Source organism: Panthera pardus, unplaced genomic scaffold (genome assembly GCF_024362965.1).
Source record: "Panthera pardus isolate Hobbes unplaced genomic scaffold, ASM2436296v1 HiC_scaffold_4, whole genome shotgun sequence".
Classification (NCBI taxonomy): Eukaryota; Metazoa; Chordata; class Mammalia; order Carnivora; family Felidae; genus Panthera; species Panthera pardus.
In genome coordinates, this window is record NW_026526969.1 from 319,365 (window position 1) to 341,813 (window position 22,449).

At 48.8% G+C, this 22,449-nt stretch overlaps 2 protein-coding genes across 3 annotated transcripts; one reads left to right on the forward strand and one right to left on the reverse strand.

The window, feature by feature from the left end:
- Positions 1-17: 17 nt before the first annotated feature.
- On the forward strand, positions 18-10,304 carry SUMF2 (sulfatase modifying factor 2). 2 transcript variants are annotated; one of them, XM_019421774.2, is made up of 9 exons: positions 18-144; positions 1,865-2,030; positions 4,663-4,777; positions 5,228-5,272; positions 5,620-5,770; positions 6,621-6,676; positions 8,567-8,651; positions 8,839-8,983; positions 10,190-10,304. In XM_019421774.2, the coding sequence occupies exons 1-9, from the start codon at positions 81-83 to the stop codon at positions 10,272-10,274; spliced, it is 912 nt and encodes a 303-aa protein (XP_019277319.1). In that variant the 5' UTR covers positions 18-80; the 3' UTR covers positions 10,275-10,304. The 2 variants fall into 2 exon arrangements, with proteins under 2 accessions (XP_019277319.1, XP_019277320.1); XM_019421775.2 differs by having other exon boundaries at positions 1,865-2,021.
- Positions 7,993-19,815, reverse strand: PHKG1 (phosphorylase kinase catalytic subunit gamma 1). The gene is made up of 10 exons (XM_019421761.2): positions 19,646-19,815; positions 17,254-17,358; positions 16,601-16,779; positions 16,100-16,154; positions 13,527-13,592; positions 13,088-13,251; positions 12,610-12,700; positions 12,323-12,476; positions 12,021-12,146; positions 7,993-11,651 (listed from the first exon to the last, which is right to left on the reverse strand). Exons 2-10 carry the CDS (start codon positions 17,334-17,336, stop codon positions 11,406-11,408), a joined length of 1,164 nt encoding a protein of 387 aa, XP_019277306.2. The 5' UTR covers positions 17,337-17,358; positions 19,646-19,815; the 3' UTR covers positions 7,993-11,405.
- Positions 19,816-22,449: the final 2,634 nt, after the last annotated feature.

Below are 22,449 nucleotides of genomic sequence, written 5' to 3' on the forward strand. Positions count from 1 at the left end.
GATACGGTGGCCGAAGCGGTGCACGCAGGGCGCAGGCGCAGAAGGGCTTTACGGTGCGGCGTGCCGCTCCTGTTACCGGCATGGGCCCCTCGCCACCGCTGCTGATTCTGCCGCTGCTCCTGTCTGGCCCGTGGCTCGAGCTAGGTCAGTGTGCTGGCCTGTCCCCTGACCCTGTGTGCCCCAGGAAACATCAGGGAAGGGGTGGGTGCCCTGCCAGGTCGGGAAAAAGACCGTGGCCCCTCCGCCCGCTTCCGGGATGGGCTTGGAGCAGCCAGAGGCAGCCAACTTGGCAAGATGGTTAATGCTCATATCCTATCAAACTGCTTTTTCACTTTTAATTTATTTTGGAATCTTTCGAACATAGTGTAAAAGAATATAAAAACACCTCCTCCTATGAACCGGTAACCCAGCTTCAAAACAGGCGCCAGTTTATAACTAATCTTGCTATTTTGGTATATCACTTTCTCCTTCCCTGGGGCCTTTTTGAAGTGAATCCAGACACGACACAATTTTATTTGTAAATACACAGCATGAATAGCCAAAAAGACAAGAAGTCATGAAAAAAGCCCACCATACTCTTTCTCTACCTTAAAAAACTAACAGTTGTCATTAATATCCTTAAACATACAGTTAGTGTTCAAATTCATCTACTGTGTTTGTTATGGTTTGCTTACTGAGTTAATGTCAGAGTTCATACATTGCAGTTATATGTTGTTTCTTAATTCCCTTTTAATCTGAGATTTCCCTGTAAAATTTTTTCTCCCTTGAAGTAGATGAAATCATCAGTGTGTGTCAGAATGAGAATAAGAAGGCTAAAGACAGAGAAACATGAAAAATGGTAGACTCGGCCATTGAGGAACTTATAATACTTAGACATCCTTAGGCAGAAACATAACACCCCAAAGTGTGAAGACAAGTGTAGCAGGTTGGAAATAGTGCTGACCTGGAAGTAAGGAGACCTGGATCTAGTGCTGTCCCTGCTAACTAGTTCTTTAAGTGGTTTCTCTTTTTTGGGTCTTGGTTTTTTCCTGTTAAATAAGGGGGTTGAATTAAAGATCCTTTTGAGGCGCCTGGGTGGCTCAGTCAGATCATGGGTTCGAGCCCCGTATTGGACTCTGTGCTGACAGCTGAGAGCCTGGAGCGTGCTTTAGATTCTGTGCCTCCCTCTCTCTCTGCCCTTCCCCCACTCGTGCTCTCAGTCTCTCAACAACAACAACAACAAAAGTTAAAAAAATAAACAATAAAGATACCTTTAATTCTGATTTTCTGAGGTGTTCAAACAGTAGCTATGAAGGACCTCATTCAGTTATTTGCTAATTATCGTGCTCTTGTGCTAGATGCCAGGAATACACTGGCAAAATAAGTGTAGTCCTTTTCTTTCTGGAGCATATGATATAATAGTGAAAATCATTCAGAAATGGGGAGGAAGAGGCAGAGAAACAACTTGAGCAGAAGTGTGGGTAGAGAGGTGCTAGATGTATTTCAGGGTATAGTGTCTAGATTTACCTAGCTGGGACAAAGAGTTGTGTACAGAAATAGAGCAGTAAGAAAGAAAATAAACATTTGTTGAATAATTAGAATGCACTCACAACGTTTCACACATGTTAATTTTAATTTATACAGCCACACCTATGAAATAGCTAGATGTTATCTCCATCTTGTAGGTGAAGAAACCAAAACTCAGACTGACTTATTTGCGTAAGGTCACCCAACAAATTAAGTGGCAGAACAAAAATTTAAAGCCAAATTTCTAAGCCGCCTTTTTTTTTCATTACATCATTATGAATATTACGTATGATCCAAATATTGTCACTTGTTTTATATATATTCATGTATTACTGATGATGCTCCTTTTTCTCTGCAGGGAATGGGCAGGCTACCAGCATGGTCCAGCTACCAGGTGGGAGATTCCAGATGGGAACAAATTCACCAGATGGCAGAGATGGTGAAGGGCCTGTCCGGGAGGTGACAGTAAAACCCTTTGCCATTGATGTATTTCCTGTCACCAACAAAGATTTCAGGTACATCAGGTATTCTAGGAGCGGTAAAGGCTCTTTCTGATTTTCGTTCCTGATAGCTAAAAGGAAACTAGCTTGTTCACTATTACATATCATCTTTGCAATAGTAATAATAAGTGCTGTCTCCATTTTTCAGGTGAAGAATCTAAAGTCTGGAGACTCTGTTTATGGCAGAGCTGGACCTGGAACTCAAACCCTCTGACCCTTGAGCCAGTGGATTTTCCATTACACTGGATATAACACTGAGAAATAGGGGCAGAAGTCAAACACTTAACAAAAACCTCTTCCACAGGGAAAAGGGATTGGGAGAAGGGTCATGGTAGCTGGGAGTCTTTAAATATCCTTTATATTTACTTATGGAACTGGCATTGTTTTAGGACAAGCATTGTGATTCCAACTCAGTCTAGGAAGCCTCGTTGAGCTGCCTCACTTTCCTCAAGGTGGTATGTTTTGCAAAGGCTGAAGTGGGGAATGATCCAGGTGATACCTGTAACTTACCTTCAAATGATACAGGGAGAATAGAGAGAGGGAGGAGTGGGAAAAGGAAGAGGAGGGAACAGGAAGACAAAGCAAATGTGGGAAATGACTTATGTGTTGCATTGTGGCCTTAAAACTCTTTAAGATAAAAATTTACAGGGAAAAATTTACTCAGGAGACAGAGTAAGCGTAAGAATTATTGGTGTATTTGTGGCACCTGGGTGGCTCAGTCGGTTACGTGTCCGACTTCGCTCAGGTCATGGTCTCACAGTTCGTGAGTTTGAGCCCCGCGTCGGACTCTGTGCTGACAGCTTGGAGCCTGGAGCCTGCTTTGGATTCTGTGTCTCCCTCTCTCTCTGCCCCTCACCCGCTCACACTCTGTCTCTCTCTGTCTCTCAAACATAGATAAACATTAAAAAAATTAAAAAAAAAAAAAAAAAGAACTGGGAGATGCAGCATTGTGTTAGTTTACAGATTTTGCCCATGTTTTTGTGACTTCCAAATGAAAATAATTCCAGGGAAGCACCTTATTAAAGGTATTTAAAAATCCTTCCGGGGGTGGGGGGGGGGGGTGGCAGGACAGGGAACACTATGTAAGGGATATATATATATATATATCTTAGTTGGTCTGATAATGGATGATTTCAGTTTTTTTTCTTTTCATATACTTGTGCTTTCTCATTTTTCTATAATACAATGTGCATTACACATATGTGCTTTTTTGTTAAGTATTTATTTATTTTGAGAGTGAGAGAGAGAATGAGTGCAAGGGAGAAGAAGAGAAAGGCGGGGAGAGAGACAGTTCCAAGCAGGCTGCATACAGCCGGTGCAGGGTTCGAACTCACGAACTGTAAGATCATGACTTGAGCCGAAACCAAGAGTCAGACGCTTAACTGACTGAGCCAACCAGCACTCTATGCTTATATGTGCTTTTTAAAAGTATTTTTAAACAGAAAAGTTATTAAAATTGAAGGAGAAATCACTTTTGATCAGGTTTGCACCACATCATGACAACCAGAAATAGCTAGCTAGATAGATGAACAGTGTGTGTTCTTTTATATTTCAAATTATGACCTATTTTTATTTATTTATTTATTTATTTATTTATTTGTTATTTTTAATGACCTATTTTATGATAGACCTCCAGCAAGCCCCTAAACTTTGCTTAGAACCCCCATGATTTGTCTCTGCCTCTCTGGTGAAAGATTTTCAAACTACTCAGATGCTCTGAGGTTGGTGAATAGCTGTTGCTACCACATGTGATCACCTCCTCCATTCTCAATGCCCCTTTGATGGGTGAACAATGTCTCCTCATGTCAGAGGGCTGGCACAGATGGGGTACTATTAGCCCAGTGAAAACAATCCATCTTACGCTGGAAATTTTACGTGCTAAAATTTGCTAAACCATACCAAACTGTGTGAAAATCCATTCTAAAATTTCAGTACATCATTTTTATTTGATTCCGGTTTTTTTTTCATTTCTTAGATGGAGATAATCACGTTCTGCCTCCCTCTCATGATTGTTGTGAGAGTGGGGATGTGATGAAGACCTTTCAGAAAACAGACCTGTTCCCCACCCTTAAATCTTCTCAGCTGTTTTATTCATAATCTCCAAAAGCTGGAGATAACCCAAATGACCCGCAAGTGGTGAATGGATAAGCAAAATACAGAACCTCCACACAATAAAATGGTACTCTGTAAACAGAGGAACAAACTAATACTGGCAACGAAGCATTATGCTAAATGGAAGAAGCCAGACTCTAAAGCTACATACTGTATGATTCGACGTATGTGAATTTATATTCTGGGAAAGGCAAAACTAGGGACAAAAAACAGCAATGGTTGTAGAGGCAATGAGGGAATTTTTGGAGGTGGTTGATAGATTTGCTCTATATCTTGATTGTGATAATGACTATAAGTTTTGTCAAAACTCACAAAACTGCACTAAAAAGAGTGAATTTTACTCTACATAAATTACACATACAGCAACAGATTTTAAAGGAAAATCTCCTACTCAGACTTCAGTGTCAATTCCTTGTTGTTGATGGAAACTCTGTGATGTGTGACTTAAAGGTGAAGGATATATGAGGTTTTCTGGAACAGGAGGGGGTGACAGTGGGACCTGGAACTGTAGCAGCTTAACCAAGTGAAATATCTCTCTTTTCAGGGAGTTTGTCAGGGAAAAAAAGTACCGGACAGAGGCTGAGAAGTTTGGATGGAGTTTTGTCTTTGAGGACTTTGTCTCGGATGAGCTTAGAAACAAAGTGGCCCATCAGATGGAGGTGAGAGAACCTGGGCTTTCAGCTGAAGGAGTGGGCCCTGGACAGAGAATCCTGTGGGTTATGGGGTCACCTGGGCCACAAGAAAGAATCACCCCTGAGAGCCGCAGGCAGGGAGGAAGCAAGAGAGATCCTCCCTGGAAGAGTCAGATGAACATATACTCCCGAGACGTTAACCTTGTGCTGGTTTCTGCATAGAGAGACTTTGTAAAAAGTCTGGTGATCTGGTCACATGTAGGGTTCAAGTTACTCCATGAACTGACAAGAGAACATCTCAACATCCCCTCCAATAACGGTCATGAGATGTCCTGCTTTAAAGGTTCCAGAAACAGCCCCACTTGGACCACCCGAGTCTCAGCCTAAAGTGTCTGCTCTGCCTCCTGTGTGTCAGTCAGGAAGGTGACCTTGCTGGGTCAGAGCATCTTGCAGTCATGCCTTTTCCTTTTTTTGCAGTCTGTTCTCTGGTGGCTTCCAGTGGAAAGGGCATTCTGGAGACAGGTAAGGGTTGGTTCCTCTGCCTTGTTTTCTGCCCCTGTTGACTCTTATTCTGGAGGCCTGGCTTCCCTAGACCCCTTGCCCATCTAGAAATATGGAATCAAAACGGATGACCATAAATTTTGAGGACACAGCCAAGCAACCCTATTTCCTGTGCCCTGATCTTTTTTCCCATCGCCCACCCCACTTTTCCCTTTCTGACTCTGGGCCTCTCCGCGCTCACCAGGCTGTCTCCTCCAAATTCCTTGCTCCATCTAGTGGTAAAAGCTGAACTCAGGCACCTTAAGCCTAGCCTTCCTCAGACTTCCATGAGCTCCCAGAAGTCTGTCTCACTTCATCCTGGCTGTCAGCCTGCAGGTCCTGGCTCTGGCATCCGAGAGAGACTGGAGCTCCCAGTGGTACACGTGAGCTGGAATGACGCTCGTGCCTACTGTGCTTGGCGGGGGAAACGGCTGCCCACCGAGGAAGAGTGGGAGTTTGCTGCCCGAGGGGGCTTGACGGGTATAGAGTCGGCAGCGCGACTCCCCTTTATTCTTCTCCCATACTGCCCTGCATGGGGGGCTTTGAAGGGTGGGAAGGGTCCATACCCCCGAGAGCAGTCTTCTAAACTGTGTGGCAAAGGGTCGGTTGTTCTGTTTTCAATTCTCATCCATCTCACACCCATACTAATGTACAATGCCATAAAAATTACTAACTGGAAAAATGGAATGAAGGAACAGACAGAAAATTTGTCAGTTTTGGAGATTGCACCCAGACATGTTACATTTCAGTAAATGATCAGAACACCATAGCAAGGGGGAAAGAAAAGCACTACCTAGACTGCCTTTTCCATAGGTGTAAAGGGACTAAAGAATCACTATTTGGTCATAACTCTGTTGTTCTGCAATCCCAACTAAACAAAAAGTTAGGAGCAGGAAGCAGCAACTCCCCGTGTTCAATACCTCTGCTACTCTTTGAATGAACACCAGCTATCCCAGTAGTCAAAATTATTAATGTGAATAATAAGGTTGCTTGTTTGTTTATCCAATTTAAGTCTAGTTGACAAGTTTCTTCATTCTTACCCCCAGTTTCTGTACTTAATCTGGACATGATCCAGTAACAGTTAGTTTACAGACTGGCATGAGTCAGCACCACAATTGGGATTGCACTGTCCTGGAGCAGATCAGGAGGCCAGGGGCTCTGAGTGCAGTACAGTGAGGGGAAGGGACAGGCCTGGGAAATAAAAGTAATCTCTCTCTTCTTTTCTCATCACCTTCTGACTTCCTTTTGGTTCCCTCACTATTTCTGTCTTTCCCTTGTTCCACAACCCTTCACCTCTCCCACCCCTGCTATCTCCTTGCTCTCTTGGCAGGTCAGGTTTACCCATGGGGAAACCAGTTCCAGCCAAACCGCACCAACCTATGGCAGGTAAGACATACATTCCTCACCCCTCTCCCTTCTCAAAGCCTTGATCGAAACCTGCTGTAGGCTAGGCGGCACATTGGGCTGTGGGACTCAGAGGGCTTTGTGTTCTAATGGGATTGATAAACTACTAAACTGGTAAAGCAAAAGACAGTGTGGTAGGGCTACATACTGAAGAGTTGCAGGAGTAAATGCCTGCCTGAGAGAGCTGGGGGTGACTTCACAGAGAAGATGACATTGAACCTGATGGAGATTGGAATTTGCCAAGTGAAAAGTGTAGGAAAGGGCATTATCAGCTGAAGGAACAACATGAGTGCAAGCATTGTATTAGGAAAGGGTACTGTGTGTTCAGAGATGGGACAAATTCAGAGAGGCTGGAGCACAGTGAAATGGGGGGTGTAGGAGATGATGTAGGCAGTGGGTTGTAAGCAGATTATGAAGGACCAGGTGTGCCAAGATATGGGTATATCTTACCCTGTAGGCAGTGGGGAGTCAACAGAGGGGACTAAAAGCATCTTTGATTTAGGGAGTATGCTAGTTGCTAATTTGCGCAGGACCCAATGAAGTACAGCTGCAATGGTGGCAGTGCGGGGGGGGGGGGGTTCTCTGAATTTGAGGCTGTGGCAATGGCACAGGGGATTTTGAGCATGTGAATTAAGTAGCAGCAGGATGGAGAGGAAGCCAAATGGAAGAGGCGTGCCTGAGAAGATAGACAGGGTTTGGTAATTAATCAGATGTGGAGAGGTGAAAGAGAGTTGGGTTCGAGCATGAATCTAAGCTTGGGCAACAGGATGATGGTGTACCATTATCCAGAATAGATGATATGCATTTGGGGTCAGAGGGCTAGAACTTGATCACTGTAGGATCAGCTTAGTTTAAGGTGCCTTTGGGTCATTTATATGCTGAGAGTCAAAAATATGAGTCTGGAACTTAGGGCAGAGATCTGGGTCAGAGCAAGTGGTTTGGGAGTCATCAGCATACATCTTGGGCAAGAATGTCATCTCCCAGGGAGACTCTGTAGAGTGAGGTGGTACAGCGTCAGCGTTTCAGGGGGTAGTATTAAAAAGGACCTGAGGGATAAACTGATCTTAGATGATCTTTGGATCAGAGCTTTGCAAAAAGACAGATCTGACTTCTTCACTGTAATCTTTGATAAGTTAGCCATTTTGAGCCTCAGTTGCCAGTTTTTTAAAGGGAGAAAATACTTGCCTCACAACCTTGTAAGTATTAAATTAAAAGCGATAAATGTAGCAGCCCTAGCACGTAGTAGCTATTGCCCCTTCTATCTCCCCTTTAGTAAGAGCAGCTTCCATAGACTAGTGGAAGATGAATCCCAGTTTTAATGAGAAGAATGAACACATTGGACACATCGCATCAGCAAATATAGGGTCCTTTTTTTCAGGAATTTTGGTGGTAAGAACAGATGAGGATAGAGTCCGGGCAGACGAGGGAGAGTTACACCTGTTGGTGGTAGAAGGGGAAGAGGTGTTACAGGAGAGCACAGGGTGGGCATTGGTTGTTCTGCAGATGGCAGGTGGTGCTGACCACAGAGGAGGGGAGGAGAGCCTTTCTTCCCAAGGCACCGAAGCGCATGGGGTCCAAGGCAGAGGAGTGGGAGCTGCTGAGAGTGGAGAAAGTGGGAGTGGGGTAGGCTTGTTCTAGACCCCTGTGGGCACAGGGGAAAGCATACCCGTCCTAATCCAGCCAGGAGGTGATGGTGGAGGACATGAGGTGACTAGTTTGGGAGCTCAGGATGGGTATCTCAGAACACTGCCCCATACCCCTCACCCCACCCCCGATGACACAGCAAGTGACCTTGGTTTTCCTCTGGGTAGACAGGGACACCTGCCTTGGAACAGGATGGTAAATACTTTAGTCTAAATTTCTCCTTCTCAGGGAAAGTTCCCCAAGGGTGACAAAGCTGAGGATGGCTTCCATGGAGTCTCCCCAGTGAATGCTTTCCCCCCACAGAATAACTATGGTAAGATTTCCTATCACATTGCTGTCAACACTCACAAATTGTTTGGTGGGATCATTCTGTTGATCAATGAGGCAGAAAGAAACACCACCAGAGAAGCATTTCCTCCCCTAAAGACTTCATAAGTGGGGGCGGGGGGGGGGCGGGTACTAGCCAGCCTGGGACTGACCCCCACCCTGCTGTGCTGTAGGGCTCTATGACCTCATGGGCAACGTGTGGGAGTGGACGGCATCACCGTACCCGGCCACTGACCAGGACATGCGTGTCCTCCGGGGGGCATCCTGGATCGACACAGCTGATGGCTCCGCCAACCACCGGGCTCGGGTCACCACCAGGTAAGAAGCCTGGGATCTGGGGGCTGAGGGTCAGGTCCTGGTCTCCCAGAGCACAGACAGCGCCAGAGCTGGTGTTGGCACTGCCTCCACACCTCCGTCCGCACCCAGAGTTGGGCACAGAAAAGAGAACCAGCAGCACTTGCCATGAGAAGCAAAAGAGCCCAGGGCGACTTGTGCCTTTTCTTGCCAGCTCTTAGCACCCAGAAAGACTTTGTGTCCCAAACCATAAGGTTTTCTTTCTGTTCTTGTCCTCCTAACTGGGTGTGCGGAGACAGGGGGTAGAATGGCCACATAAATAGGTTATGGCCTGGGGTCATGGAAATATTGACCCTTCAAACTGGAAAGCACATGAAGAGTCATTTTCTGTAACCATTTTGTTTTACCGTCAAGGAAAATTAGGCTCAGGGAGGTGCTGGGACCTGCTCATTTCACACAGATGATTAGTGCTAGCACCTGAGTCTCCTGCTGGGACTGTCTCTACACTCTCATCTGTACATTTATTTTGATTGATCTCCCTGTGATTCCTCCCATTCCGGGTTCCATAAGGATTAAAAAGAGACCACAGTTTCTGTGGCCTCGGGAAGTCAGGTTTGCAGACGTTTCTTTGACACATTGAGGCCCAAGACTTTCTCTCGCCTCCTTTTTTTAGGACAAAGTAATGGAGAAGATACTAGCCTGGGAACCAGGAAGCTGGGTTTGCCACTGAATCTCTTGTGCCCATGAAGCAGTAGTTGGCTCTGGGCAGGATATTTACATCTGTCTAGTATCTGCTGGGTCTCTAAAATGGTGAACAGACCCTCCCTTCCAGAGCTATTGAGAAATGGCAAATGAAGGAGCATATGTGAAAGTTCATTAAAAAGTATGAAGTACTCACTGGCACTACAACATTTTGCTTCTTACTGACAGGACTTTTTGTTTGTTTTGACTGAGTTATTCTAAACCACCAGCAGCTAAAGTTACTAGTCATTGCCCTTCCTGCCTTCCAGAGCAGATTCTCAGGGCTATTCACTCACACTTCCTCCACCCTGTCCCAGGGCCCTTCTCCCCATTGCCCCAGGAGCGCCCTCACCCCAGGCTTCTTTCTAGACTATGTCCTCCCGTACCCTGGACCACAGCAGGCCCTAGGAGGTAGAGCAGGAAAGTGGAGTAAGACTCCAGGCCCCTTTTCAACAAATGTCCATTCTTTCTCCTCTTCTCTGGTGCCAGGATGGGCAACACTCCAGATTCAGCCTCAGACAACCTTGGCTTCCGTTGTGCATCCAGTGCAGGCCGACTGCCTGGGGAGTTGTGAACAGCTATGCAGAGCCAAAGAGAAGAGCCCCATGGTGCCCGTGTCACTCCCTGGCCACGTTCCAGACACAGCCAAACTCCAGACTCTTCAGCCTCAGGAATGACCTCCTACCCCTCTTCCATTCCTCTGTGGCAGGCATCTCTCACCAGGCCAGGAGAGGACTCTAACCTCAGAGGAGGGGTGCCACTGTCTCCTGGAGAAGGGGCCCAGCTTATTGATTGTGGCCAAGAGCTGGATGTTTCTCTTAGAGGTCAGATATTAACTGTATAGGGCCCAGTACTCAAACAATTGGGCCAGAGTGCTCTGAAAGACACTTTGTTAAAAATTTTAAATCAATGTTTGATTCAGGGATCCAACATTGTTTTCTCAAGGCAGAATTTCCCCATTTCTCTTTGTTTTCCAAGCAAATTGCTGTAGAAGGAAAATATTTCTTTCATTCACCTCATTTGTAGTGTTTCACATGCCTCTGAAGGAACCTAATTTCTGCTAACTGTACATAGAATGCAGTAACCAGGCTCTTTAAAGCACAATGTCAGCCTTAAAAGGGTCTAGGGGAGCCGAATTATTTACCAGACAGAACTGTATTGTGCGAGTCACAAAGTAAATGATATTCCAGACAGACAAATACCGGAACCTTCCCTTTCTATTGTTAATCAGATCAGGACTCCCATATGCCTCTAAACATATGTCCCTAGAAAAGAACCTGCTCCCATGGTGTCACTGGATGTTGTGAGGTCAGTAAAACCTCTTGTGATTGTGTATCTCAGACTATTCTCTTTTATCCTCACCCTGGGACCCTAAGAGAAGGGCACGCAAGCATCTGGAACTCTGGGCCTCCCATGAGAAGAACCTGAGATGGTGCTTACAGCTGGGAAGTAGAGAAGCAGTTCCCCTCTATGGGGACAGGCCCTGACCACACTCACCAACATGTGATGACGTGTGATGGGAGCGCCCTGCCCTTGTGCAGAGTCTCTGAGAGGGGATAGGGGCCTCGGGTGCAGGGGTTCTGGCCAGGCCCAAGTACCCCGCTCTGGACAGAGGCTTGGACATGATCTCACTCCTTCAGCTTCTGTTTCTGTGGCTTTCCCTCCTTGCCCGCCCCCCGCCCCACCTACCCCACCTGCTGGCCCCTCAGTAGTCTTCCTCAGCCAGGGAGAGGAGCACAGCTTTGGGTGTGTTCTCAAAGAGGGCAGCCCGGTTCTGCTGCTGCCCCTTCTTCACCCAGTGGCCATAGATGCGGAAAGCATAGGCATCGATGAGTCGGCGCAGAGGACGGAGGGCATAAGGGTCACGGATGACGATCTCCCGGGTCACCGGCTTCACCCGGCGGTACTGGTAGTAGATCCGCACTGAAGCCAGTACTGTTAGAGCAATCACCTGTGGAAAGCCAGAACTGAGAAGCTGGACCCCGTCCCTGCCGGCCTGTCTCCTTCCCCTTCCAGTGCAGGGAGTCCCTGAGCGTGATTGCTGTGAAGCCTTGTGTGCCTACCGCTGGGCCTTTCCTAGTGTTCCCCCTATCATTCCCACCCCTCCGGCATCTGCAGAGATGTGGGCTTTTGGAGCCAGATGGGTGACATCTGTCCTCTCTGATGTCAGAAATTGAGCTGGAGCCATCACAGGGATGGGTGGGAGGGGAAGGACAGGTGCTCTGGAAACCCTGTGGGTGAAAGGAGTCCCTGGGGGAAGGAAAGGGACTTAGGGGCTTGGACTCGAGTCCTGCCCTGGGTGGGAGGGGAGCTTCAGTACCTTGAACTTGCCCCGGGGGCTGAAGTGACGCACTTCTTCCACCACATACTGCTGGAAGAACGGGTGTGCTAAGGCCTCTTCTGCTGAGCAGCGGCCCCGGGGGTTCACCACCAAGAAGCGAGAAACCTGAGAGAATAAGGAAGGGGGAGCTGAAAACATCAAGGCAGGGTCCCCTCCAGCACTTCAGAAGACATAAGGTCTTTCCCAGTAGGGTCCTCCATTTTGTAGCATGATATGCTTCTCTCCCCCGTGGTGGACTCCCGCTCTGTTGAGCAGAGGAGCCAGAAGGATTGGTCTCTCACCAAGTCCTTCACTGTGTCTGAATAATCATCCCATTCAGGTGAGCCAAACTGGTAGTTGCCACTCATGATCATCCTCAGCATCAGCATCTGTTTCCGGTGCCAGAAGGGTGGGGAGCCAGCCAGCAAGGTGTACATGATGACGCCTGTGCTCCACCTGGTATCAGGTGGAACAGGGAGGAAGGCAGGAGGACTGGCTGTAGCTCCTGCCATTTCCTCCCCTCCCCAGCCAGGTGCTCTTAGCCACGGGGACATCCCTGTCCTTCTGGGTCACTTCCCAACATACTTACATGTCCACTTCCTTCCCATAACCTGGGTGGTCATCATTCATGGAGCATTCAATGATCTCAGGGGCCAGGTAACTGGGGGTCCCACAGACCTCTGCAGAAATAGTTACATTCAGGACAGGTCAGCAGGGGGCACTTGGAAGGGGGAAGATCCAAAGAAAAAAAACGGAGACAAAAGCAAAATGGTGCTTGGGCTGGGACTCTTCTAACACTGGCCAGCTTCAGAGCCAAGGGCAGGGCCTGGGTGCTGGGTCTGTTGCTTCCTCGGTCACGTCTAGCCATCCCGGCCTGGAACTCAGGCAGTGGGAACCTGGCTCAGCCCTGGGAGGAGGCTTACCTGAAGAGACACCTAGCCCTGAAATGGTAGGATTTTTATTCTGGGAGCGAAAATCAGGGGAGAAATCCAGGCAATCTCTGTTCCTGGGAGCGTGGATGAGAGAGACCTGAGCCCCTGACATGGGCCAAGGCCACGTTACCAGACCTCGCAGCTTCTCTCCTGGCTCCAGCTGGCAGGAAAAACCAAAGTCTGTGAGCTTGATGTTCATGTCATCATCCAGGAGGATGTTCTCGGGCTTCAGATCCCGATGCACAATGTTGAGTTTGTGCAAATTGCAGATTACCTCCAGCAGGGCTCTCATGATCTTTCTGGGGTGGGACAGGCACATGTCACTCTTATCTCCTATTCCACAGGGCCCGGTAGCAAGCAGGGAGACCAAAGCCCGTATACCCACCAGACTGCCAGTGCGGGAGGACAGGCTGAGACCATCTAGGCTGAGCCAAAGAGGGAGGGAGGCTACAAAAGCCAGCAGCGCATGCCCCCAGCCCAGACAAATGCATGCTGCTCTCACTCCAAGAGCTTGGTGCCAGTATCACTAGGAGTCTGGGGCAGGGCGTGGCAATAGGGGCAAATGGATCCTTACCTGGTTTCCTTCTCACTCAGAGTGACCTTCTCAGTGAGGTAATCAAAGAGCTCCCCTCTCTTCATCCTGTGGGGATGGCGGGTTTGCATCTGGATGGGTCCCAAGAGCACCCCCTCCTTACCCTACTCCCAGAGACCTGTTTCCTCCCCTCATATCTCCAGAGGCAGAGTGGACCACTCCCCATGAAGGACCAAGGGCTGCAGGAAGAAGCTGGGGAAGTGAGCAGAGGGGTTGTCTAGGGAGATTAGAAGAACAGTGGAAACCGAAAGGGTGGGATAGCACGAGGGTGAGTGTCTCCCCCACTGGGGGTGGGATGGCACCAGCCTGAAGGTCCCCCCACCTGTGGAAGTGACACACTGACTGGGATCTATCAGGGCCAAAATCAGGGCTGGGAGGTGAAAGAGGGACCCTGAGCCACTGGCCCAAGGCCCCAGATCCAGATCAGGACAAGAGTGTCCTGATTTTTCCCAGGAATGGACAGTAGAGGCAACAGTGCAGGTGCTGCGAGAGCAAAGTTTGCCTATTTTAGGAGTAAGAATTACAGTTCAATCTTCCCACTTCTTGGAATGATGTAGAAAGAGGTCACTGCTAAAACAATCTAGTTGTACCCTGGAGGGCAACTCAGGGCAGCATTAAAAATAGCTTCCCTAAGCAACTTCTTCAAAGGTTAGGGATATTTGAGCTGCCCACAAGAGCTCTACAGGGCAGTGCTACCGAGCAGAGCTGGGGACAGCTGCAGCTGGTTAAGTCTTGGGCAGCCCTGGGAAAGTCTCCCCTGGTTAAAGAGGAAAGGTACATCCTGCTCTCCTCACCCACCCCTCCAGGGAAAGCAGCAGGATTCCTGGGACACAAAGGAATTTGGCCACTGTCATAGAGGCAAGAAAACCCTTGAGCTTAGCTGGTATGGCAGGGAGGGGGGTTCTGTTTGAGGAGACAACTTAGAATTTACAGAGGTGAGCCTTATCTGTACAATATCTACACTGTGTTCCAGAAAGGCCATGTGTGAATCCAGTTTTTATTATTCTAATTCCATTTTAAAGACACTAGAATAACTCACTGTTAGCAACATAAGAAAGATTAACCAGTAAACACTGGGGACGGGGCAAGATACAGCAGGCTGCTGCCTCATGGACCTGGCAGTTTAATTGTACACACAGGCCAGGTTATACTGTGTCTGGAAGAAAATAACCCTACACATATTCAGCATGGCTACAGTATGAAACTTTCTAACAAGACAAAACCTATTTGAATAATTTTCTCAAGTAAATCCAGTCCCTAAAATTAGCTATTATGTATGGAGGAATCAAGACAGCACACAATGGTGGTGGTTCATGCAGCCTTTAGTGAGGACTCAATGGAGTGGGGCGACAAGGAGCTGGACAGTTCCCTTCCCTGGGAAGCCTTTCTGATAAAAATGATAAGTCTGAAAACATTGTTCACAGAGCACTTTGTGTCGTCGAATTCAATACTTAGAGCCTGGTGAGATGGGCACAGTGGTTGTTATCATTTTTCCTTTCTTGAGAAAACAGAGGCTCTCAGAGCTGAAAGGACCACTGTGGGCAGTGGACCCTGTGACAAGGAGCTTGTCTCAGTAGCCCTGTTGGTGCAGAAGCAGGGGAATAGTGACATTGATGACGACAACGATGACGTCAGTCTTTGAGCCACACCCCAAATACATCCTTTACTGCTTGCCTCCCTGGTGGGCCTCTTGCCTCAATACTGCTGGCCTCCTCCTTTCCACTCTTGCCTCCTTATAGTCAGTAGTATGCTTTTCAAAAGTAAGAGGGATGTGTTCATGCCTCCAAAGTCCTTGCCATGGCTGACATGCCTGCAAAATCCGGTCTTCAGTACAGACTGGCCTCACATTCTGCCAACTCCACAAGCTTGCCCCACTCCACCCTGGTTTCCTTGCCAATCCTGGAATATATGAAGCCCATCCGGTGGGGCCCTTGCTCTGGCTCTTCCTTCTGTCCTTCTGCTGGAAGGGTCCTTCTCCAGGTCTTGGTTCTGATCCCTCCCTCACTTCATCTGGGCCTCTGCTCAGGTCACCTTCTGGAGAGCATTCCCTGACAGCCCCATCTAAAGAAGCCCCACCTCTCTCTAACTCCTGCTCTGCTTTATGCATCTGTACATGTACATAACTGTGTGTATGTATCATTGCTTTCTGTTCACTCTCTGTGAAAATTATTACATGAAGTTGGGACTTTGTCTTGTTCATTGCTATAGCCTCAATGTCCAGAATGAGTATTGAATGACCACCTTCGTCATCAACATTGTAGTTGATAATTAATAGCATTTACATTGTGCCATTTGCTGTGCTATTATTACTTCTGTAATGCCCATGAGAAAACAGATACTTAAAGAAACCATCTAGCTCATAAGTGGTGGCCCCAGGATTCGAGATCTGGCAGCCTGACCCCGGGGCTGATTGACCTGAAGCATTGGTGATCCTATTTGGCCTCCACAGTGTAGGGAGCTGGCTGTTGGTCTCCAGGAAGCACTGGGTAGGGACCACACTAGGAGGTTCTCCGACAGGCCCCAGGGTGTGTCTGGCTCCAGGACTGGGTACTTACAGATCAAACACCAAGAAGAAGAAAGTGTTGGTCTCATATGTGTCCTTCAGCTGTACTGAAATGGAAATGACTAACTCGTCTCAGGTAGCAGAGGAGCCTGGGCAGAGGCAGCGGGGGGGCACAGGGGTGAGGGTACTAAAGCTGCTCCGACTGACTTCAAGAGCTGGAAGGGGTATCAGAACAGTGTTCAAAGGAGTCCCACTAAGGGAGGGGCCAGCCCGGGACCTTACCCCCCCATTCCCTGACCCGCAACCACCGCCAGTTCTGCTTGCAAACCTCTGGCTGGCTGGAAGAGGAGGCTTAGAGCTGAGTCTCCAGGGTGGTGAGGGTGCGGCTGGGAACCTCAAGCCTCAGGGTGCTGGGCCGGCAAGGTCTCCGGGGCAGGAGACACTCTGGGGATCCTGGCTAGCTGCACGGTGGGACCTCACGCACTCCCTGACTTGGGTTATTAGAGCAGAATCATGGTGGAGCACCCTGCTGGGGCCCAGAGCCATTACTCACTGATGTTGGGGAGCCCCGAGACCTTGCGCAGGATGTCCACCTCCTTCAGTGTCGCCTCCCGCAGCTCCTGCACCTCCGCAGAGCTGAAGCTGCCCCCGCCGGTGATGTCAATGATCTTCACAGCATACTCCTGGCACGTGGGCTTGTGGATGCAGCGCCTGACGACACTGCTAACTCCTCTGCGGGTGCAGAGTACAGGTGGTCCAGGGGCCCCTCACCCCAGGGAGAATCCCAGGTCCAAGGCACAACAGAGATGTCTTGCCTTATCCACCAACTCCCTAGGAGCTTTTGGGGATGGGGGGATGAAGATGGCAGAGGGAGGGTGATTTGTCTGGAGCTGATGAGTAACAAGCCTGGTGTTAGGACTCTTGACTCCTAGTTTAGTGCTCTTTCTCGGCATCGAGGGCCATCACCTTCCCTCTGACCCCTGATCTCTGACCCTGGTGCAAAGTGGGTTTGGAAGTGCTTGTCAACAGCACTGGGAGAATTCCGCTGGGAGAGGTATATACCCTTCTCATTTGTCCCGGTTCAGGAGAGCAGGACTCCAAACTGAGGGTTTCTCCAAGTGGACAGTGCTTTGGGGATGGGCCCATGGGCCCATGGAACTGGCTGGAGCCTAAGACAGCACTTCCTGGGGCAGGTCTAGGCCTTACCTGCCCAGGATCTCCTTGGGCTCATAGTTCTCATAGAAGCCCTGTGCTGAATACAAGTCTGGCAGTGCCTCGTCCCGGGTCATGCTCAGCTCCTCCGGGGTGATTCTGAGGGGCTCTGAGGGGAGAGATGGAAAGAAGCTGGCAGCCGTCCTGATCTAAGGGATGTGCTCTTTGAGGACTGGAAGGAACCCTTTCTCACTCATCTTTGTATCTCCCGGCACAGAACAGGCCTATAGTGGACGTTCAAAATAAATGTGAGTTGAAAAACCCTTTGGAAAGAGCCCAGCTTGCGTCTTCCTGCTGGCTGCAAACTTTTGTGAACCCCAGGCAACCCTGTGGCTCCCCAGATGTTCTCGCTGTAAGTTGCCGCCCCCTGGTAGAAGCAGCTGACAGCAGGCCAGGCCTAAGCCCAGGCCAGAGGCAGGAGGCTGGGCCATCAGCCCCAGGGTTAGCTCTGATGAGGCCAGCACACCCTTGATTTTAGAAAGAACCCCAGAGGAACTTTGCAGAGGACAAATTAAAGGGCTGTCTCTTCTCTCTGAGGAGATGAGGCTAGTCCTGCTTTTCCTCTGCTTGTTCTCTGTGCTTGCGGAAAGGTGAGAAGCTTCATGATTTCATCTTCTCAATATGGGGCTCCTAGAGCCTCTCTGTCACCTCCCCCAGTGTAACTGTCCTTCCATGAAAACAGCCCTCCTTCCGGAACACACTTCCAGTGCTTCCCACTGTTCCTTCCTTACTCATTCTGCTCTCAACCAGGACTTTCCTAACCTTTCTTTCCTCCTTCCTTCCTTCCTTCCTTCCTTTCTCTCCTTCTTTCTTTTCTCTTCTTTCTCTCATGCTTTTTGAGAAGCACTCTGCCAGGTGCTCAGAGGGATGCAGAGCTTAATGGGCCCTGCTTCTGCTATCACCTGTCAGTGTGTGGTGTCACCTCCTCCATTAGCCTGATCTCTGGGGTGTCCCAGCCATTCCTCCCTGCCGTGCCCAGTGCTGCTCCCTGGATGTGAGTCAACAGTTGGAGGTATCCCTTTGGCTCAGGGTTCTGATGGCAGGTCGGTTCTATCCTCGGAATGCCCCATGTCCTACCAAATGATGGCCGGTGAGCCCTGAGTGGTCCCGCCACAGTGTGGGGCAGTACAAAGCCAGGATACTCAGGCCTGGACACAGGAGCTGAGCTGGCCAGCTTTGCCTGAGGAATAGAAATGTTTATTTATTTTTGAGAGAGAGTGTGAGTGGGGGAAGTACAAGGGGTAGGGTGGGGTGGGGACAGAGAATCCGAGTGGGCTTGGCGCCGACAGCAGAGAGCTTGACACAGGGCTCAAATCCACGAACCATGAGATGAGCCGAAGCTGGACACTCAACCGACTGAGCCACCCAGGCGCCCCTGCCTGAGGAATATAGAGGCCGCCATAGTACTAAACTCCTACCTCAGATATAGGATTTGAGGAACAGAGAAAATCATCTACCAACAGGAAGAGGGGCAGATAGAAAATGGGCACAAGTTAACATTCAGCAGGGCCAAAGCTGCCTCTAGCCCCACTTCTACTGCCCTTTCTGGGCCCAGGAAGGCCTGGCCTATCAAATGGGCCAATTTGCTGACCAGCCAAGTAGGGCTAGCTGTTCCAGGAAGCCTGGTGTCCCCACTGCTGGGTGCCTGGTTACCAGAGGAATAATTAGAATAACAACAATCTCTGCCAACAGCAGGCGCCTGGGCTGCTTGCTCACAGGCTTCCCAGTCAGCAGCCCCAACTGAGCACAGAAATGTCTGTTCCTGTAAAAACAAGCCCATTTCCTTGCAGGTCCTTTTAAGTTCCCAAGATGGGTGTCTGTGTCCCCCACCTCCCAAAGCTGGGTAGTGCAAGTTCTCTCCCTTCCCCCAGCCCTCTACAGGCAGAGGATGTGGTGGACCCGTTCCAGGAAGCCATCCCAGCTGGGGGCTCCATTCCCTGGCCTGACCAGCTTCACACACTTCTGGCTGCATTCACCTGTCCTGGGGTGGGGCAGGGGGACCACTCCCTTGCTCTAGGCCTGATTGAGCCACATTTGTGCTTCTGTCCACTACCTCCCTACCTGCCCTCCCACCCCCGACTCCCCACCTTTCCCAAGACTCCTTTGGAAAGGGTCCCCAGATGGGAGTAGGGAACCTGGTCCTTTTTGGAACAAAACATCCCTCCCCAAAACACAAAGTCTGAAAATACAATAACAGAGAACCCCCTTTCTGTAGGCAAATACCCTGAGGGGGGCTTCAAGAGTCAATGCTTCCACTCTGCATCCAGCTGCCTTCGGAAGGGAAAAGTGGGTCTAATGGCTCTGGATGTTTCTATCTTTTCTGCCCACAGCCTCTCCCTCTCTGCCTGTTGCCTGGCTTTTGTCCATCACCAGCCCAGCTACTCACTGTTAGGTCCTCTCAGGCCCTTGAGTGAATGTGACAGGAATCCCAAAGGTCTCAGAGCCCCTTGGGGAGAGGGGACAACTGAAGGCTGAAGCAGGTCCTCAGCAGACACTCGTGGCCACAGTAGGATATCTTGCTGCTCGTCCTCCGGGCTTTGCTACTTGGTGACGGAAGCCTGACGTGCCAGAAATAAATCACAACTGCAAATCTGGGATGCAGGCCAAGACTCAGCAGGGGCCAAGTCTCACCAGGAGGTGACCTCTGCTGGACGGTGAGGGAAACTCTGGTGGCCTGAGAGCAGGCAGGAACAGCATGAGGTGACCAGTCTTCCCTCTGGAGCTCCTTTGGCCTCCAGGCCCAGAGGAGATAAAGCCAGCCTTGACGGGAACACATTCACTTCTCTGGGAGCAGTGTCTCTATATGCTGAGAGCAGGGACCTGAGGAAACCCCAGGAGAAACTGGCGCACCCACACTGTAGCCCCAGTGTCCACAGGGGCCCACTCAGGAACGGTTTTTGTGGCTGACCTGCAGAATGCAGACCTTAAAGGTTAAGGAACATCCCCTTCAGGAATCCATCTCTGATCTGCCTCCATGATTTCATCCTTAACCCATTTAGTTTTCAGCCTGTGGTCTATTGGGAGGAGGTCCGTGTGCCAGGAAAAGCACATGAGCTCTGACAGGGTGCCCCTTTGGGCTCTTTGAGTGAGGGCCCTCATCAGTATGATTCTACCTTAAGAGGTTGACAGAATTGGAAATAATGTATGCAACATGCTGACACTGACGTATTGCTCTCTCTCATTCTAAAGCTACCTTTTTTCTTTTTTTTTTATTAAAAAAATTTTTTTTAATGTTTATTTATTTTTGAGAGAGAGACAGAATGTGAGCAGGGAGGGGGCAGAGAGAGGGAGACACAGAATCCAAAGCAGGCTCCAGGCTCTGAGCTGTCAGCACAGAGCCCAATGCGGGGCTCGAACCCCCAACCAAGAGATCATGACCTGAGCCGAAGTCAGATGCTTAACCAACTGAGCCACCCAGGTGCCCCTAAAGCTACCTTTTTTCAAACCCCTAATTCTAATATACCAAATGAAGGGAGGGCTAATACAGTGCTTCACACAGAGGCTGAGCCCACAAGCACCCATTTGATTAGCATTTCACAAAGCACTTGCACATTCTCACTTGGACCCCAAAACTCTGGTATTAAGGCAATTTTAAAGAGAATGTGACTTGCTCAAGGTCATGAAGTAGGTAAGGAAGGCCTAGATGAACCCCAGGTATGGGCCCAAGAGCTCTTTCCTTTATTCATGCTGACCATCTATTTCTTTCACTCCTGGGAAACACTGCTTGATTTCTATATAAACGGGCACTGGGAAGGACTTTGGGTCTACTACGCATTAAGGCCTCTGCTTAACTGAGATGCAACATCTGGCTCCAATGATGAAAACACCTCAATTTCCTTTCACTTACTGTAAGCTCCCACCTCCTCTTTTTGTGGTCCTGATGCAAAGCTGTAGAGTGGACTTGTGCTTTATACTTTCAATGCTTAACAAAATCCCTTCTGAACTCAGGGCAAAGGGCCAGTGCATCTAGTGGATTATTCCCTGTGCCCATCTCTGGGTAGCCCTGGCTCCTACAAGGGAGAGGCCAGGCCAGCCAGACTCTTGCATTTTATTGATGTCAATGGTTCATTTTCCTTTGGTTCATTGATTCAACAATAAACTATTTGGCTAGTCACCATACGCCATCGGCCCTTGGACATAAGGGGCATTAACACTATGAAGTCACATACTTCCAGGGAAAATGGACAAAGGAGCCCACAGATGAATCCAGAAGCAAATATGCTGGGGTCTTGCCGGTTGTGAACTGTCTGTGGTAATTCAGGCAAGGTGGTCTTGGTCACTTTCAGGAACTCGACAAGAGTAGGGCATTCTAAGAACACAGCTGAGAACAGGAGGCAGCGGGCAGCAGGCAGCAACTGACTAAACTCAATACCATTTTACTCACAGGTCTCTGAATCTTATAGATGGGGGGAAAAAATCAGCCTCGAAAAGGTGTATTTGGAAGTTGGAAAACTGCAGAGCACAATGTAGACTGGAGGTCAACTCCAAGCAAATGAATTTTTGAGTTGTGAGAAATGGAGCTCAGTTCATTTTTAAAAACGATGCACCCCAAATTGAGTCTATCTCCTTAAGGCAACATGGAATGGGCAGTTGCAATGAGCTTGAGTCTTTCAAGAAAGGGTAACTACAGTACCTTACAGAAGAAAAACATTTGCAGGGGAACTGCAAAAGACAATGGTTTTCATCTCTGACCAATTAATTGGACAGATCAGCGGTTAGGACATGTGCTGACCTGGCCACAGGAATCCACTTGTAATGGGGTTTATTCCTGTTTCCTTTATCACTCAGTCGATTAGAAGTATTATTTTAAACAGTTTCCTGTTACTGCTCAGTTTAAGAAACACTGACCTTCCAACTGGAGCTTTTTTTTTTTTTTTAGTTTATTTATTTATTTTGAGAGTATGCATGGGAGGGGTAGAGAGGGAGAGATTCCCAGACAGGCCCCATGCTGTCAGCACAGAGCCCGACGCAGGGCTTAATCCCACGAACTGAGATCATCAACTGCACTGAAAGCAACAGTTAGATGCTTAAAACTGACTCAGCCACCCCCCACCTCCCCAGAACCCTTTTAACGAGCACTGTGTTTGCTAGTGAGCTACTCCTTACATAACTACTTTTCTACAAAAGCTCCTCAGGGAATTGTCAGATCCTCCAGGTGGATGCTAACTTATTTTGGTGGTTGTTCATTTA